Source organism: Panicum virgatum, chromosome 9K (genome assembly GCF_016808335.1).
Source record: "Panicum virgatum strain AP13 chromosome 9K, P.virgatum_v5, whole genome shotgun sequence".
Lineage (NCBI taxonomy): Eukaryota > Viridiplantae > Streptophyta > Magnoliopsida > Poales > Poaceae > Panicum > Panicum virgatum.
In genome coordinates, this window is record NC_053144.1 from 18,757,979 (window position 1) to 18,775,218 (window position 17,240).

At 51.1% G+C, this 17,240-nt stretch overlaps 2 protein-coding genes across 3 annotated transcripts; both read left to right on the forward strand.

Moving 5' to 3' along the window:
• Positions 1-933: 933 nt before the first annotated feature.
• Positions 934-6,357, forward strand: LOC120650543 (CDPK-related kinase 3-like). 2 transcript variants are annotated; one of them, XM_039927703.1, is made up of 11 exons: positions 935-1,809; positions 3,098-3,228; positions 3,489-3,530; positions 3,614-3,722; positions 3,818-3,896; positions 4,026-4,322; positions 4,440-4,549; positions 4,834-4,944; positions 5,078-5,140; positions 5,244-5,411; positions 5,495-6,357. In XM_039927703.1, the coding sequence occupies exons 1-11, from the start codon at positions 1,156-1,158 to the stop codon at positions 5,633-5,635; spliced, it is 1,905 nt and encodes a 634-aa protein (XP_039783637.1). In that variant the 5' UTR covers positions 935-1,155; the 3' UTR covers positions 5,636-6,357. The 2 variants fall into 2 exon arrangements, with proteins under 2 accessions (XP_039783638.1, XP_039783637.1); XM_039927704.1 differs by lacking the exon at positions 5,495-6,357 and having other exon boundaries at positions 934-1,809; positions 5,264-5,406.
• Positions 6,358-13,497: 7,140 nt separating this feature from the next.
• LOC120650544 (auxin-responsive protein SAUR32-like) lies at positions 13,498-14,601 on the forward strand. The gene has a single exon (XM_039927705.1). The coding sequence runs from the start codon at positions 13,857-13,859 to the stop codon at positions 14,247-14,249; it is 393 nt and encodes a 130-aa protein (XP_039783639.1). The 5' UTR covers positions 13,498-13,856; the 3' UTR covers positions 14,250-14,601.
• Positions 14,602-17,240: the final 2,639 nt, after the last annotated feature.

The window sequence follows — 17,240 nt, forward strand, 5'->3', positions numbered from 1 at the left end:
TGATCCGGTTGATTTTCACGCGGCCGAAACTGCATAACTGATGGTAATAGAAGTGAACGCACAAAACTGATGAGCTCTGTAAGTATTCACTCCGTTGGATCAATGCTTTTTTTTAATGGAGGATCGATGTTAGTGAAGGAGCTAGCAGCATCCAAGAAAATGTGGAGTTGGAGCACGAAATGTTGTGTCATTATAGAAAAAGATAACGATAATGATTTGTTGTTAATAGAAGATCACGGTCCTTGTTAAACTACTAGCACGCATGATTAATCTATCGTATTAACGTTTCCGCAGAAGGACAAATAGTGAAAACCCGTTATTACAAAACAAACTGTGTTCGGCAGGCTGGAGCTGGAGGCTGGAGCTGGAATGATGTGAGAGAAAAATACTGTTGGGCTGGCTGGATTGGAGCTGGTGGCTGGAGTAGTGTGAAAGGAAATTACTGTTGGGCTGGAGCTGGAGCTAGCTGCCGAACACAGTGTCTACATACGCGGATATGGCTATTTTTTGAGCTAGAGAAGATGGAGAGAAATGCACAATGCCCATTGCCTTTCCCGTTTTCCGTCTCGTAACAAAAAAACCATATACGCTTGCAGTAAACTCCACATGACCGTATCTCTACCACAGCCAAATTCAAATTTCCACCGTATCAAGACCTGGCAAAACCTGTCCGCACCAAAACGCCCAGCCCCTCCGCCCACCGCCACCCGGGCCCCACTGCCCCTCAACCGAAAACGACCCCACGCGTCATCCACCTCCACCTCTCGCCTCCAAAACCCCCTTTGCCCCCGGGTCGCGCAACCCAACACGGCAACACGCGCAGGCGCGGCCGCAGGCTGGGTGTGCGCACCCCCGTCACCCTCCCAGCGCGTTCCGTTACTACTACTGGGTCTACGGCCACCGTTGCACATTTTTTCCGCCCCTTCACGTTTCGTTTCGCTTCGTTTCGTCACACACACCACCCTCCCCTCCATTTCGTCGTCCCCTTCCTCCTCCTGACCTCCTCCTCCACTGCATTAATACTTGCCACTCTCTGCCCCCGTTCCCCTCTCCTCGCTCGCTCCCGGAGGTATAAATCTCGGCGGCCCCCGGCTCCGGGACCCCGCATTCCCGTGCGCGAGCTCCGGCGATCGCCGCTCCGGGGAACCGGCGGCCATGGGGCAGTGCTACGCGAGGAACGTGCACGGCGTCGACGCGGACGGCGGCGGCGGGGTGGGGGCGACCACCATCACGGTCTCGGCGGCGGGCGCGGCGGGGGACGCGGCGGGGGCGGGGAGAGGGGGCGGGGGCGGGGGCGGGAGGCGGAGCGGGCTGGCGTCGCCGGCGGGGACGCCGCGCGGGGGCAGGGCGGGGGCGACGCCGGCGCGGTCGTCGGCGGCGGGCAGCCCCTGGGCGGGGAGCCCGCTCGGGCTCCCCGACGGCATCGCGCCGTCGCCGGCCACCTCGGCGTCCACGCCGCGCAGGTTCTTCCGCCGCCCGTTCCCGCCGCCGTCCCCGGCCAAGCACATCAAGGCGTCCCTGGCGCGCCGCCTCGGCCAGCGCTCGCCGGCGTCCGCGTCGCAGGTGCCCAGGCCGCCGGCTGAGGTCCCGATCCCGGAGCACGGGGCCGGAGGTGGCGCCGGCGGCGGCGCCGGGGAGGTGGAGCGGGAGCTCGACAAGAGCTTCGGCTACGACCGCCACTTCGCCGCCAAGTACGAGCTGGGGAAGGAGGTGGGGCGCGGCCACTTCGGCCACACCTGCCTCGCGCGCGCCCGCAAGGGAGACATGAGAGGCCAGGCCCTCGCTGTCAAGGTCATCTCCAAAGCAAAGGTCTCGCCATCCGTGATCCCGCACTCCTCTTTTACTCAACGCACAATCTTTCGAGTTTCAATCGGCCTGGCTCCTGCAGAGGGTCACGAACCAACTATTTAGGGAAAAGAATTGTCATCCTCTCGTGATCCTTTTTCCTGTGATTTAATAGATCATGGATTGGGTGTTAGTCTCGCAACACGAATTCAGTAACTCTGCTTAGCCACTAGCGCGGATGTTGCAACTTGCAATCATAAGTCCATCACTTGCTTCTTGGTTGCCTTGCGCGGTGATCAGTTTTTTTGCGATTGTAGTGGCATTGGCATTTCCTGCAGGTTAGAAGTACATTGTAGAGATCTTGTTTCGGCAATGCCACATTTAATGCTTTGTCTGTTTTCTGATCTGAGTGTTCAACTGATCATCCATCTGCTGCGTTTTTCTTGTTTCCTTGTTCTTCTTTAAGCTATCATGGGGTATCAGTTTTTGCAGTAGTAGATCACTAGCTTGGAAGTAATTGAGTTCTTTATGAGACCTCAGATAGCTTGTCGAATACTGGCATTGTAGATGCAGTATCTTCAAGATGCTGCAGTTGAGTGTCATGTGTTCAGGAGTTCCTCAACTCATTTTGCAGCATTTTAATGATATGGCCAGAAGTAGAAGAAAGGATAAAGGGTTAGGAATAAATAAACATCTTTTAGTTTTTTGGTACCAAAGCTGAGAGTATGTTGATATTGAAAACGTTGTTCTACTGAGATAGTCCTTTCAGAAACTTAGACTGTCGAATCAGAAAGGTTTTAGTTTTAATCTCTGTTTCCCTTGGCATGTGGAATGTTTGTGCAGCAAGTTGTTGAGAAAACCTAGTATACAATAGGTGACAACTGAAAAGACAAAACTCTATGTGCGTATACGTGCATGGCAGCATTGATGTTCTCATGCACGTATCTTGTCGTTTTTTGCGAGCGTTACGACTTCAATAAATTATTCACTATTTTCAATGTGCTTTAAGTTTCTGTACTTCTGCCGAAATCATGTGAGCATTAGATGTATTTATTGACTCTAATATATTTTCCCCTATTCATATATTTCTTTATTTGCATAGCATGCAATTTTATTCCTTATTTCCACATATACACTTACACGGTATAAATATTTTGACGCTCAAGTGATTCTTTCAATTAAGCTCATAGATGGCCCATCAGTTTGTGCCGAACTCATTACCCCATGGGGAAAAAATACCTGCTGGTTATGATTTCATAATTCACATTTTTGTTTGTACAATTGGTCTCAACCTTTTGATCTTGTTGGGCAGATGACGACAGCAATATCTATTGAGGATGTGCGCAGAGAGGTGAAAATTTTGAAGGCATTATCTGGACATTCCAATCTTGTCAAGTTTTACGATGCTTGTGAGGATGCCCTTAATGTCTACATAATCATGGAGTATGCTTTCCCCCTTGCCCCTGCATATCATTGATCAAGTAAATGTAAAAACTGTGAATATTGCACATGCTATCTTAAAACTGATGTATGACTATGCTCAAAAGTCATATTGTCCACCTTAGTCCTTAGGTGGATGTTGTCTTGCAGCATATAACATTAGCTATAGGACTGCTACCTGTTACTATAGGTCTTTTTTTTTCCGATCAAGTTTAGTGCGAAGTTACATGATAACTGATGTTTTCTTCATCTATATTGATCAGGCTTTGTGAAGGTGGAGAATTATTGGACAGAATATTATCCAGGTATTATAATTTCTTGGGAAAAATTTTGTGAGCGCCACTACAAGTGGAGATTTGCAACAGTACTGATGTTCTTCTTTTTACAGGGGTGGAAGATACAATGAAGGGGACACAAAAATTATTGTTGAACAGATATTAAATGTTGTTGCCTTTTGCCATCTTCAGGGTGTTGTTCACCGTGATTTGAAGCCAGAGGTCTGTGGACTTAATGTTGAGTATATAAACAGAATAAGATTTATCTTGTTGATCCATGCCTTCTGATAATTCCACCCTTGAATGTCGTTTAACAGAATTTCCTATTCAGCACTAAGGATGAGCATTCTCCTATGAAGATTATTGATTTTGGCCTCTCAGATTTTATAAGACCAGGTATTACCTCCACACAAGGATCATCTAAGTGTAAAGGGCTTTTGTTTTACAAATATGTTATAATCCATTGAAATAAATGAAATAAGTTCAAAATGTGTTCCAAAGCCTGATGCTTCCCCCCTTTTACAGATGAAAGGCTTAATGACATTGTTGGCAGTGCATACTATGTTGCTCCAGAAGTCTTGCATAGATCATATAGTACAGAAGCAGACATGTGGAGTATTGGTGTTATCACTTATATATTACTTTGTGGTAGCAGACCATTCTGGGCACGAACTGAATCAGGGATTTTCCGCTCAGTGCTGAGAGCTGATCCTAATTTTGATGATACACCATGGCAATCAGTATCTCCTGAAGCTAAAGATTTTGTCAAAAGACTTCTTAACAAGGACTACAGGAAAAGAATGACTGCTGCCCAGGCACTCTGTAAGTGCTCTCACTTACATTTTTTTTTTCATTTCTTAGTGCCTGCATATCAACTGTATTCAACATTTATTCATACGTCTGACAGTAGTCTTCTTATGTGTTGTTTGCATGTTGCAGCTCATCCCTGGTTGCGAGATGAGCGCCGACAAATACCTCTTGATATGCTAGTATTCAAGTTGGTCAAGGCATATCTTCGTTCGACACCTCTTAAACGGGCGGCATTGAAGGTTAATATTTTAGTTCCTCTGGCATTTAACTATACCTGTTTTGTTGATGGTTTAGTCGAAAACAGCAATGTTTTTACATGGCATACATTTGAACTACAATACCTTTACTTCTACATTACAAAATTAACCGGTTTGGTTTAATATAAGCACTGCAGGGAGCTTTGGAGCTGAAAAGATACAACTATATGCATTATTTTTACCTCTCCTTGTTGCATCGGTCTTGCTGAAATCACATTATCCAATTTGCAGTTGTGTTAATTTTATTTGTCTCGTTCATTCGACAGGCTTTGTCAAGAGCAGTAACAGAAGATGAGCTTATCTACATCAGAGAACAATACAACTTGTTAGAACCAAACAGCAGAGATGGTCGAATATGTATCGACAACTTCAGGATGGTAAGTGCTTACAAATAACAATTTACAGTTGGCTTGTTCATATTCTATTTTTGGACATGTATTATGATTGAAGCTTTTTCCATGTTTAGGACACTACACTCAACTTTCCCTTTCACCCCCTTCAATTATGCAGGCTCTTTTACAGAACTCAACAGATGCCATGAAGGAATCCAGAACACTTGAGATCTTAAATGCGGTATGAAATACATAATCTATTACCAACTTTATTTCTTCCCCGTTTTGGATGTATATGCCGCATAAGGTTCAGTGTTTCATTTTATGGGTGTAATCACCTTCAGCTGGAGCCACTCGTGTATAGGAGAATGGACTTTGAGGAGTTCAGAGCTGCTACAATCAGCCCTTACCAGCTTGAGGCTGTGGCACGGTGGGAAGAAATTGCCAATACTGCATTTGAGTACTTTGAGCAAGAAGGCAACCGTGCTATCACAATCGAGGAGCTGGCTCAGGTATGTGACCAAATGATGAATTGAACCTTTGGTGTTTGGTCTAGTGCAGATATTAATCAAGTTACGTCTCCTCTCGTTTACAGGAGATGAATCTTTCCTCAGCAGCGTATTCCATCGTCCGCGACTGGATTAGACCGTCTGATGGCAAGCTTAGCCTTCTAGGATACACCAAGTTTTTGCATGGATTGACTATGCGAAGCGGCAACGCAAGGCGGCACCATTGATTCTTTTGCTGCCCTGGTAGTTGCTTGAATTGGTTCTATTGGTTTTGTTCATGGGGTGTTGGAGGGATGCTGGTGTTTTATCTCTCTTCTTTTGGTGGTTTAGCTTCTTGTAGAGGGGGGGGGGGGGGGGAGGGGGGGGGGGGGGGGTTGATAGAAAAAGAAACGGAAAGTGATAGCTCAAAATGGAGTTGTAGAAGAAAAGGTCGTGTTTTGGTTCCGGTACACTGTTCGTTTCCGGCTATGAATGGGCATTGTACAGTTGGCCCACGCTGCAATGGTGCGATCGGGCAAGTTGGGTTGCTGGTGCTGTGGTTCTGCGATTTTGGTGAGATCGTCGAGGCCATGTGCTCATCTTAATGCCTGAGAAGATGCTGTGGTTTGCCAGCATGTTCCTAATCATATGGTAGAGCAAGGCTATGTTAATGCAAAAGGGACAGCAGAAACTATCATGCCCTAGCTTTTCCGGACACTCGTACAGCGAACTTTTTATGGTGCTCAGGACAGTTAACAAATGAACGCAAGTACAAAAGGAGCTTTAGCGGGCGCCCTGAAGTCACCGGTGAGTAAAGCGTCTTATCCGTGGCGAGCCCACTCAAAGCAAGATTAATGATACACTCAACGGTTGGCTGTAAGAATTTTTATAGCCTATCTTTCAGCCAACTAGTATAGTAGTTTAGTCTTTTATCATTAATATAAGGCCTATATGTCCCTCTTACAAGGTTTTTTTTGTTCTTGTGACTAAACTGGCTGTAAGTTTGCAGTCCACCTCTTCTCTCTTTTTTCTTCTCCTCTACCTCAGCATTTAGTCTTTTTGCACCTCTTCTCTCTTTTTTCTTCTCCTCTACCTCAGCATTTAGTCTTTTTGCAGCCTGTTATAATACTTGCGGTCAGAGCTTGTTTCGAGTTGGCATGGGAATCGCCGAATGGGTTCATTCTTTTTTCTCCCGACACACGAGGCGCGTACCACACCCACAACTTGGGGTTCCTACCATAGCATGGCTCTCTTGAAATTTCTGCATTTGGAATGTGAATAGCCGGTCTGGAAATGAAGTAAATGTCTTGACAATACAACAGCAATCGGGCCCTGCGTGATCCCACGAACCACCTAGATGGCTTGCTTTTGCTTGTGATGTTTTTGGGGGTCTGCAGTACTACCATAGTTGTTACTGTATTCAAAGGAGAGAACAGTATGATTATGCATTCGCATTCGCTTGGCTTCAGATCCTTACAAAATGAAAATGCTTCTAAAGTGGCCTGGCCGCTTCGCAAAGATAATGATAGTGATGAATGGGAAACGAAGCCCAAAAGTTATGCAACGAACTAAAATTTCTTTTGCTTTCGAGCCCAGCCCAAACGAGGGCCTTTCTCTGTAAGCCCAAATGTGCGAGAAGCAGAGAATGGTATGACCACAAACGCCTGGTCTTGCAAACACACCGCCCCCTGCCCGCCACCGTTTGCGTTGGGCCCCGTGACTAGTCGGAGTCTGGAAAAAGTCCACCACTACGCGGCCCGGGAGCGAATCCCATGAAGGCCGTCGACCATCAACGACTCCATCCATCCTCTCCGCCTCTGCGCGGGCGACCTGCTCTGCTTGTGTTCCTTTCTCACCCCGTCACCCGCCCAAGGATTCCTGCTCCACTCCCACGCGCTTAATTTAACTCGGTCAACCGGCGTTGGTCATGCGTAATGGTGTAATGCGCTCGAGGATCCTTGACCGACTAGCCATTTTGGCACCCGCCGGCAAAATGGAGCCGCGTTCTGTCCCAGACGACGTCAGAATTTTCTTCAGTACAAGGTATTGTACAACTATATGCCGAGCGAAGATCAGTTCAGAGCTTACTTTCAAAAGAAAAAAGAAAGAGGGATCAGTTCAGAACTGCCAAATGGAGAAAGCGTGATAAATCCTTTCCAAACGAGTTTGATGATGATGATGCGATAAAAACCAGACACCGAAGAACGAGTTTGATGATGATGATGCGATAAAAACCAGACACGAACTGAGGCGGGTGTTACCTTAGTCCGCATCAAACCTTAGCTTTTTCGCCTGTTTCAAAATCTGCCCTTGACAAAATAAAGCAACTGCCTCCTACTCCTATGTATACTCCGTATAGAAGAGCAAATGATTGGGACCATAACATCTTTTTTTTTCTTTTTTTGAGGATAGGGACCATAACATCTGGGACTGTATGATGAATGCTGCATGAACGACGGGCCATGCGTGTCTGAAAGCCCAATGTACTGAAAGCCCTCGGGTGTGACCTGTCCGCCTCCAGGGCCTTCAGAGAGCCAAAAAACCTTCTCCGCCTTGAATAGTCGAACGAATTGAAGCCAGCTACCGTTGACGCAGCTGCAACGACGATCCGCTCCTAATTTCTTGGAACACACTGGAGACCGAGCCGCCCTGCCTACCGTCGCAATCAACCCATCACCAACACCAACTGAACCGTGAAATTGCATCGCTGCATTTGCGAGGTCCTATTTGGATCCAAGTACTAATGGGTGAAAATACTAAATATTAGCACTATCTTATTCAAACGGAGGAAGTGCTAATAGGATATGCTAAACTTTAGTCAATACTTAAAAACTTTAGCATATGTATAAGTATTTAACTTTAGCTAATCCAAACAGAGTTAATGTATGCTAGCACGCATCCGATCCCGTTCTCCCTCACCGAGGGTCAACGCTTCCGGCCAACTGCCGTGCGCTCCAGAAAAGGTTTGAGCAGCTGCGGTAGTTTGATTTGGTTTGTGGGCGCCCGTCTCATCAGTTGACGTCCGGTTTTTAATCTTATATAATAAAACTCTCTTCAGCGTATGATTGCAAATTTTTTTTTTGTCCATCCTGCTTCTTTTGGTGTTGAGATTAGGCAAGCAAAGGCGAAATATAAAATCCAAGCATGACATTTGGCAGTTGCCCTTTTGAAAAAATCGCACATATTCTCCGACCCTGGCATGGCAGTTTTCTGAAACGGCATATGATGGAGCGACCTTCTCTCCATGCAGTCCAGCGAGAGCGCGGCGTGGGCGCGTGCCAGCGCGAAGCTTGCCTCCAACTATCCAGCGCGCGTCCTCCCGACGGCAAGCATGGCAAGACGCCACAGAGAAAGAGAATCGCCGTGCTTTAATTTGGCTTGCACTGCAGCTAGCGACGATGCTTGCCTGCCCGCGTGCAAGGTGTTCTAGAAAGCCTGCGTGTCCTGTGGAGGTGTCCGGCCTGTCCTGTCCCAGGAGCACCTGCACGAGTGCAGGCTGCAACTGCAAACCCTCCATCAGCCACGGGATAATCTAACCAGGAGAACTCGCAATCACGTCAACCCAAACTGTCCGGTGCACGATCGCAATCCATTCCTGAGACATAGCATCCACATCAAAGGCACCCACTAGTTCAGAACTACCACTAGTACTTTCTTTGCATTTGCTTCTTCCAATCTGGAAACTGCATGTAAACATGCCGCCCGGCCTCGCCAAACAGATGCCCAGTGGCCAGTAGACAGATGCCAAGAACTCCTCCGGGTGTCCGGGCGGCGAGGCACGCGTGCGCTGCTGGTGCAAGCGGCAGCCGGCCGGCAAGGCAAGGCAAGCGCCGGCGCCGCGCTGCCTGCCTCCGCCTCCACCCGATCCCGCCTCCCCCATCCCAGTCCCGCCCGAAATCAATTCCTGCCGACGCCGCCGCAGCCGTATGCGCGGGATCCCAGTTTCACGGCGGCACGCGCGAGGGGGCGGCCTGCACGGCACAGGCGGACAGGCCCCCCCGTCCGTCACGCACGTCAGGCTGCCCTGCCTGCTGCCTGCGCGCCCCAGCCACGCGTACGAGGTACGCCGCCGCCCAGGCGACGTGCCCGCTCTCCGCCGCGACCGAGGCGCCCGCGGCTGTGTGGCGCCGGTGCGCGCCGGCCGGGACTGGATCACCGAAGAACGTTAGCTCCCTCTGGGACTCCAGGGGGGTCGGTCCCGTTCCTGACGCGTCGCGCGGCCCAAAAGGCGCGCGGCGCCGGTCGGCGGCGCGTGGCACGCGGGGGTGCGGCGTCACCCGACCCAGTGGCGGATGCAGGATTGGAGGTAAGGGGGCTGAAACAATAGAGATGTTGATTTGTGTGAAAATTTAATGGTGATTTGGAGGTCTTGCTACAGTATTTTACGTGTAATTAGGGGAGCTTAGGGGGGGCTTGAGCCCCCCTAGCCCCCTCCTGTATCCGCCCCTGACCCGACCCGACCAGACCAACTGGCCCGGGCGCGAGTGCGCTTCCACTCGCCAGCCAGCCAGGCGCCCAGGCAGCCCCCTCGTCACGGCGCACCCTGAGTCGCAGGGGCGGGCCCATTGAATCCAATAGTATTCAGTTGAATACCAATTATTTTGGAACAAAAAGTTTATACATATAGTGTATTCCAAACATATAATTCAAAAAAACAAAAACTATACTATAAACCAGACTACTAAGGGTTCATTCTTAGTTTTAGTCCAAAACAACCAAACAGACCACCCCACCCCCGACCCATTCCCCTCACCCGGCCCAAAATTGAGCCAGTCCCCCACCCTGACCATGCCTGCCCTGCGCCCTTGCCCTGCTTCAGCCTCGCCCTCGCCGGTCGCCGCTACGCCGGCCACTACCCCCCCCTAGTGCATCCCGTCCTGATCCGCTCCGCCGACCGCCGTGTGCCACTACGACCGCCGCCTGGCCCCGTCCTACGGCAGCTGCACCAAGCACCGCCCCGTATCGCCGTCCCCGATTTGCAGCCCCATCCCCTGTGAGCAGCCGCACCGCTGTCCGCTGGCCGCACCGCCGTAGGCCGTAGCGTGCAGGGGCCAGTGGCTGGCCGCCTGGCTGTAGGGGGCGCCGCCCCTGGGTGGCGCGCTCCTGTGTGTTGCCTGCCTGCCTTCCTACGCTGCTGACAGGCTGCTGCGCAGCGACGCCCAGGCCCCAGGGAGCAGCAGCCTGCAGCTAGCAGGGGGAGGCACATGCCTGGCCGCCTGTGGAGGCGGGGCCGTGGGGAGCAGTCGAGCAGGCCGGCTCGAGAAGACAGCAAGGAGCCAAGGAGCCATACCAGTGAACCAAGGTGAATAGAGGATTGCCAAATTCATTCATAATTTTTTATTACTTATGGTCATGAATTTGCGAAAAAATAGCAGCAATGTATAGATGTGCACATCCTTATCAATGTCATTTTCTATTATATTTATTTCAGATAATCACACTTTGATATGTTGAATATTTAGTACATCTATTCACCCTGTTCGGCAGGCTGGAGCTGGAGGCTGGAGCTGGAGTGGTGTGAGAGAAAAATACTGTTACCTGGCTGGTGGCTGGAGGTTGGAGCTGGAGGAATGTGAGAGGGAAACACTGTAGAGCTGGAGCTGGAACCACCAGCCGAACACAGTGATTATCTATGTGTTGAATAATTTTCAAATTATGAATAATTTATGTTATCGGTACTCAATTACCTGCAACAGCAGAATGCATTCTGCATGTGTGTACTTTGAGTAGTCAAAAAAAAATTTCATCAACATTTGAAATTTTGAATACCCACCGCCCAGAGCCCGCCCCTGCCGAGTCGCCTGGCGGCCCCGCCGCGCGTACCCACCGCCCAGAGCCCGCCCCTGCCGAGTCGCCTGGCGGGGCAGGCCGCGCATGTCAACGCGCGGCGGGGCCGCCGTGCCCCGTCTTCTCCTACTGTTCTCTGGTGCGCGCGCGGGCCGCGGTGGATGATGGTTCTCGACGGCCGCGTCTCGCGTGGGTTCTTCCACCGTTCGTGGTCCAGGCTCTCCGGCGGGAATCGATGCGGCGGGGTCAACGAGTCAAGCCCCTGCCATTAACGGCCTAGTGCGTGGTTAACGTGAGAGGGGCCACGCGCGGGCCCCGTCCCGCGACTTTTTTCGAGGGGAACGTGTGTAAAGAACCGGCAGGAGAACGTGTGTGATCCGGTCAAATCGAGCACGTTTAACGGCTGGCCGGGAGGACCGGACTCGTTGGGAACATCTGGAGTCCTGATCTGTGATTTCTGTCGAACTTGATAGATGGAAATCGAAGCGTCCAGTGCTAGCAGAACCATCTCAGATTTTTTTTTTCAATTGTCATACGAAGCAGTACGAAATCTTATCTCTACTCTGTTTTCTTTATTGCGCGCATCTGCCTGCCAGGCCCGCTCCCACCAAACTCCGGAGTCAGCCAGCCAGCGTTGCAGGCGAGAGGGCCAGTCAGGATAGGTCAACTAGCGAGAGTTGCAGCCCGCGTAGCTTTGTTGGTGAGCCCAGGGCCCGGACGTACACCTCAGGCTCAAACGCAAGACGCCGAGCTGCTTGGCCGTCGCGTCGCGCGCGCCGTGCCGTGGGACCGAGGCCAGGACGAAACCTACCCGCACGGCCGTGGGCAAGGCGGGTGGCGCCGTCAGCCTCTCGCCAGCCGCCGCAGGTCGAGCAAAACGGTAACACCCCCCCCCCCCCCCCCCCCCAGACAGCTGGGATCATAATCTCACTGCCCGACCCCAGCAGCGGCGGGAACAATCGCAGCCACGCACCGCGCCGTGACGGGACACGACGGTGGCGGCGTGGGGGTGGTGGAGTTTACTTGTGGAGTGGAACGCGCGGCCGCGACGGCGACGGTCGCGCCACGGAAGCATGTGGCGCACGCCGGAGGGCGGAGGGCCTCTCCGACCCTCCAGGAAAAATCTCCCGGCCGGAGCCCCCCGCGGCACCAGAATCTGAAGGGAGAGCTGTGCTCGGCTCCGCTACGACGACGAGGCTTGCGTGACGCTTCCGGACGGAGGAGATGACGACGACGACGGCTTGGCGCCTTGACCGCTCGACGATGCTGGGGCATGCGCGCGCGTAGGGGGGATGGATCATTTCCCCGCGCCCGTACCTGAAGGGCTGAAGCCTGAAGGTACGGTGTACCAAGTCGTTAAGCAAACTGTCAGGAAAAAAAACCATAATAAGCAATGGAACAGTGATGATCACTACAAGTCCGTAAGCAATGCGAAAGGTGTATGCCCTGTACAGCAATGCGTCTCTCCCCGGTGGGCATCCAGCCTCCATCGACCCGGGGCAAGGGCGTAAATTAATCCCAAGGACCTAGTAGCAGAGTCGTCGTCGTCGTGACGAGCTGACCGCCGGTGCTTGCGAGCCAGAATTCTAGAGACCGCGGCACGAGCACGACGAATTGAATAGCTTCGTTAGTTTGTTATTACTGGTGGCGTCAGCCAGCAAGGAAATTTCCCAAGCCAGCTTTCAGACGCCCCCAACGAACGCACGAGATCAGCAGCAGCCACACGTACGTAAGTTGAGAGAGAACGATCGTCAACCTTTGCGTTGCCATCTCCACCCTCTCCGGACGAGCTCGTTCAACTCCGACCCGAGATTTTTTTTAAAAAAAAGGCTCGAAAACCCAAAACGAACACCCCACCGATACGAAACCGAAGAAGATCTCGTCAAGAGTCAAGGCCGCCCCGAGCAAACCCCAACCGCCTTGCCATCATCTGATCTGAACCCAACACGCCCCCTCCCCCAGCCGCAACCCGCAACTCCGCAACGGCCGGTCGCCCGGTCCCTTCCGGACTCCCTCCCTGAGAGGCTGAGACCCTGACCGGCCGGCGGGCGGCGGCGTGATCCCCTCTCCCTTCCTTATCCCCAAAGCAAAGGAACGAGCGCGCGGCGCGCACGCATATCGCGCCCCGCCGCCTCCGGCCCCGCGGTCAGCCGGCCCCGGGCGCGGCCAGGACGCGCGACACGCGGGCGCACGTCTCCAGGGGCCAAGTCCGGCTCGGGTGGGATGGGGTGGGGAACACGGTGGGAACCGAGCCCGGGGCGCGGGCGGGGCACCACAACCCCACCTGGCGGCGTGGGCGCGGGGGGCTATAAAACCCGCGGCCCCGGGGCTCCCCCACCTCCCTCGCTTGGCATCGCGGCTCGCAAACTCCCCATCTCCGCAAGGCAAGCGAACCCGGCGGAACCGTCGCCGAGAAGAGAAGAGGAGAGACAAGGTGGAGTAGGCCATGTCCAACGTGCCCGCCTCCCTCCGCGACTCCTCCCTCACCGTCTTCCGCCTCGCCATGTCCAGCTCCGACCCCTGGCCCTTCTCTTCCTGCCTCTAGCCACCAGCCGCCTCCGCCTCGATCGGCTTCCTCTCCCTCCTCCTCCTCTTCTAGAGCAGCAGGCCGCCGCTCCTCCTCGCTTCGGTTCTCGGGGAGGGGCTCGGCCGATCGATCTGGCCTGCCTGGCGGCAATCATCATGCACGGCAAGCACCACCACCAGCAGCAGCAGCAGATGGCGCCGGCCGCGGTGGCGCCCAAGGGGTGCGTGACGGTGCGGGTGGGCGCGGACGGGGAGGAGCAGCGCCGGTTTTTTGTTCCGCTGGGCCACCTCAAGCACCCGCTCTTCGGCGCGCTGCTCGAGGAGGCCGAGCGCGAGTACGGCTTCCGCCACCAGGGCGCCATCGCCATCCCCTGCCGCGTCGACCGCTTCGTCCAGGTCGAGCACCTCATCGGCCAGGACCTCCACGGCGCCGGCAGCAGCACCTGCGCGCAGCACCTCGTCGACCTCGACAGCGCCGCCGCCGCCGCCCCGCACCACCACCACCACCACCTGCACCTGCCGCGCTTCGTCGGCTGCTTCCGCGCCTGATGATGACCTGAATCAGTTCGATCGAGGTGGCTCCTCGTGTTGCTTGATTATTAGCTTTTGGTTTTGGCTCGCCCTCCCTTGTCTATCTCGCGTTGGTTTGTGAGGGTTGATGTCGATCGGTGTGAAGCTTAATTTGCGGCGAGAGCCAGGGAGGGCGGTGCATCTAGATGTTGGCGATGATGACGAAAAATTGTGATGAGGATGAACTCAATTGTAAAGATCTAGAGAGATCCTGTTGATCTTTAGCCTTAGTTTTTCCCCCCTTAATATATATATATACTTAATACTTTGCTAATATGCTCCGCAAAATTATATTAAGAGTGGTTTTGTTCGTGTAAATCATAACGATTAATTTGCCTGAATGGCTTTTTGTTAAACTATTGGCATCACAAACGCGTTAACGCTAGCGCATCCGATTCGGCGAGCTGTGTGGCTTTTCCCATCAAGCCTTTGCGGCCAGAATATTAGAGGAAAATTAATTTGGGAGCAAAATAACCTGTCAAGATCGACACAATTAGCAAACATCAGCTGAGTAGTTTACAATCATGGGAAATTCACAAGGGAGAGCATAACTCAAATTGCTATATATGCATCCTTTTCCAACTTATTATATATATATATATATATATATATTCCGTCCTCCACTTTCTTCCCTTTTTTGAGCATATTCTGCAGTAATATCCGGGGCAAGTACATATTCTTGTGTCCATGTCAAACTGGCAAAGTTGCTTAAAGTAAAATAGGCGAGGTTGCATTGCCTGACATAATGGAAGCAGTTTATTTCTCTGATCACCTTAGAAAACCTTTCTTTTCACAATATTACTTGAAAAAATTGTGGAAGGTATTTTTTTTCCCGATAGCATTATTAGCTGCTGCTGCTGCTGCTAAGCATGTCAAATTGAATAAATAAAAATAAAGAAACGAACTAAATGAAACAGATCATCATGGCCATAGGAATCCTAGCTAAGATCTGATATCGCCAGACTTCGATTCTTCCTATTGCAATACTAGAATCCAGCCTGAATTATTAGGCTATATATAAATTGATAAGAAAAATTCAAGGCAGAAGACTTTGGTAGTGCTTGATCTAGCTAGGATTGGACAAGCATGCCAAAAACTACCCCTTAAATTCATGGGGCTGCCTACTAAGAGACGGCAGCTCTACAAATTTTTCTTTGCCCTGCTCATCTTCAGCCAAGCACGAGCTAGCTAGTAAACTAGCTACTACACATGTGTACAAAACAAACCGCCTTTTTGAATCTGTCCAGGCCAAATATGCCTTGCCCATCCACTAGTTTTGGAAGTCTTCTCGCCCGCTATTTTGATGGTGCAAACTACCCGTTTCATGGTTGGGGTAATGGGGTGGTTGATGTTTGACGTACGCGGGGGGCCGGGTTGGAATGAAACCTTGGGACTGTGCAAATTGCCGTGGCCAATCCAAGTATATTTAGTTGCACACGCCTACCAGCTTCGCGTTGAATCAACTGGAGCTGGCGTGCTCGAGTCAAAAGTCCAAGGGCCAGCCAGCTGCTAGGTGTTCAGAGAGAACTCCGGAAATCTCGCTGCAACTAAAGGGCCAGCACACAATGAATGCGCATAACCTGACGATCCTTGCCCTCAAAAAAAAAAAAAACTGACGATCCTTTCCCACTGACGCTGCTGTTGGAGAGAGTATTTGGTATTGCATTTCACTCCACGGTTTCTTTCTTTCTTTCTTTTTTCCCAGTTTTGAATTGGTTCTAGTTTTCATCTACCAAAATAGGATATTTATTACTCTTTAATTATTTGATTTGAAGGCTTTTGATGGGTTTCTATGGTACTTTCTAAGTGGCCTGATTTGGTCATCTTTTAGGGGAAATTTCGTGCTACTTGACTAATAGGAAGTAGTTTTCTGCTAAAAACGTCCCGGCATGGACATCAAAGACAGAACACCGGCAATTTTCTTCTGTGACTTGTCGGCATGAAATTGGGCGGCTACGGAGACAAACAAGCCGGGTCGGTTAGCCGTACCTTTCGAGAGCTGACGGGGTCAAGGCATAATGACAAACATTAGCTTTTAACTTTGGCATAAGAAATTCCACGATTAGGAACACCAGAGCTTTAGTAAATAAAGTGGATAAAAGGATAAAGATAAAACCACACCACGCCAAAAGGAAACGGGAGGGCTTGGGCTCGTTAGGCTTTTTGTTTAAAAAACAATTCAGGTCATTAGACTCTAGGTTAGTAGTTCAATTATTCGCGTAAGTGCGCCGAAAGCCTTGGAGGCTTGTGGGGATAGGGTCTTCTTTTGGTATTTCTCAACGTCTATGAAAATCCCTAGTAGTCTAGGCATTTTCTCATGCCATGCCGACGTGGGATCCATGCCATAGACATAGCGGTGAAATATTGAGAGTTGACGAACACCGAACACACGAGGATTTACACCTTGAACTTTTTTCCTTTCTTCGCCAATAAATAATTTATACTGGGTTATCACAACATAGACTGAAGTCTAGACCCGTGGGCAGTCGAGCAGATGCTAAAATGTACCTTTTGGGATCTTGATGAGTTCTGTAGTATGGGCCAAATTCCATACAAAGGACTAAACTGCACACTGTTCATGGGATGGTCCTGTTTGGATACTCTAACTAGGTTAGAGGTTAGAGTTAGTTTCTAGCTCATGACTAACTCTGAATTAACTCTAACTAAAATAGTATTTGGATGGAAGGATTAGACTATAATAAAAATACTTTTTCAATCATTTAGCTGTTTTAAATCCTCTTTCTAGCCGGATGTGATGTGGCCACCTCCTTCATCCCCTCTTCCCTTTCTTTCTCCACTGTTCTCTCTTTGCGCCTCCTCCCAGTGCCAGTCTCTCTCCCCCTTCCTCCCCGGCATCTCCTCTCCGGCGGTTCCTCTCCGGCAGCGCCGCCCTCCTTCGGCCTGGCCCCCGCTGCCTGCTCGCCCTCCTCCACCTCCTCTTCGGCGAATCGAGCAGCCCGAGGGCCAGCG

Bases quoted from the DNA above. Each gene is read 5' to 3' on its own strand.
- LOC120650543 (XM_039927703.1), top strand. From the start codon at position 1,156: ATGGGGCAGTGCTACGCGAGGAACGTGCACGGCGTCGACGCGGACGGC. The intron at 1,810-3,097 runs GTCTCGCCATCC...CTTGTTGGGCAG, and splicing joins AGGTCATCTCCAAAGCAAAG to ATGACGACAGCAATATCTAT. The intron at 4,550-4,833 runs GTTAATATTTTA...TTCATTCGACAG, and splicing joins TTAAACGGGCGGCATTGAAG to GCTTTGTCAAGAGCAGTAAC.
- LOC120650544 (XM_039927705.1), top strand. From the start codon at position 13,857: ATGCACGGCAAGCACCACCACCAGCAGCAGCAGCAGATGGCGCCGGCC.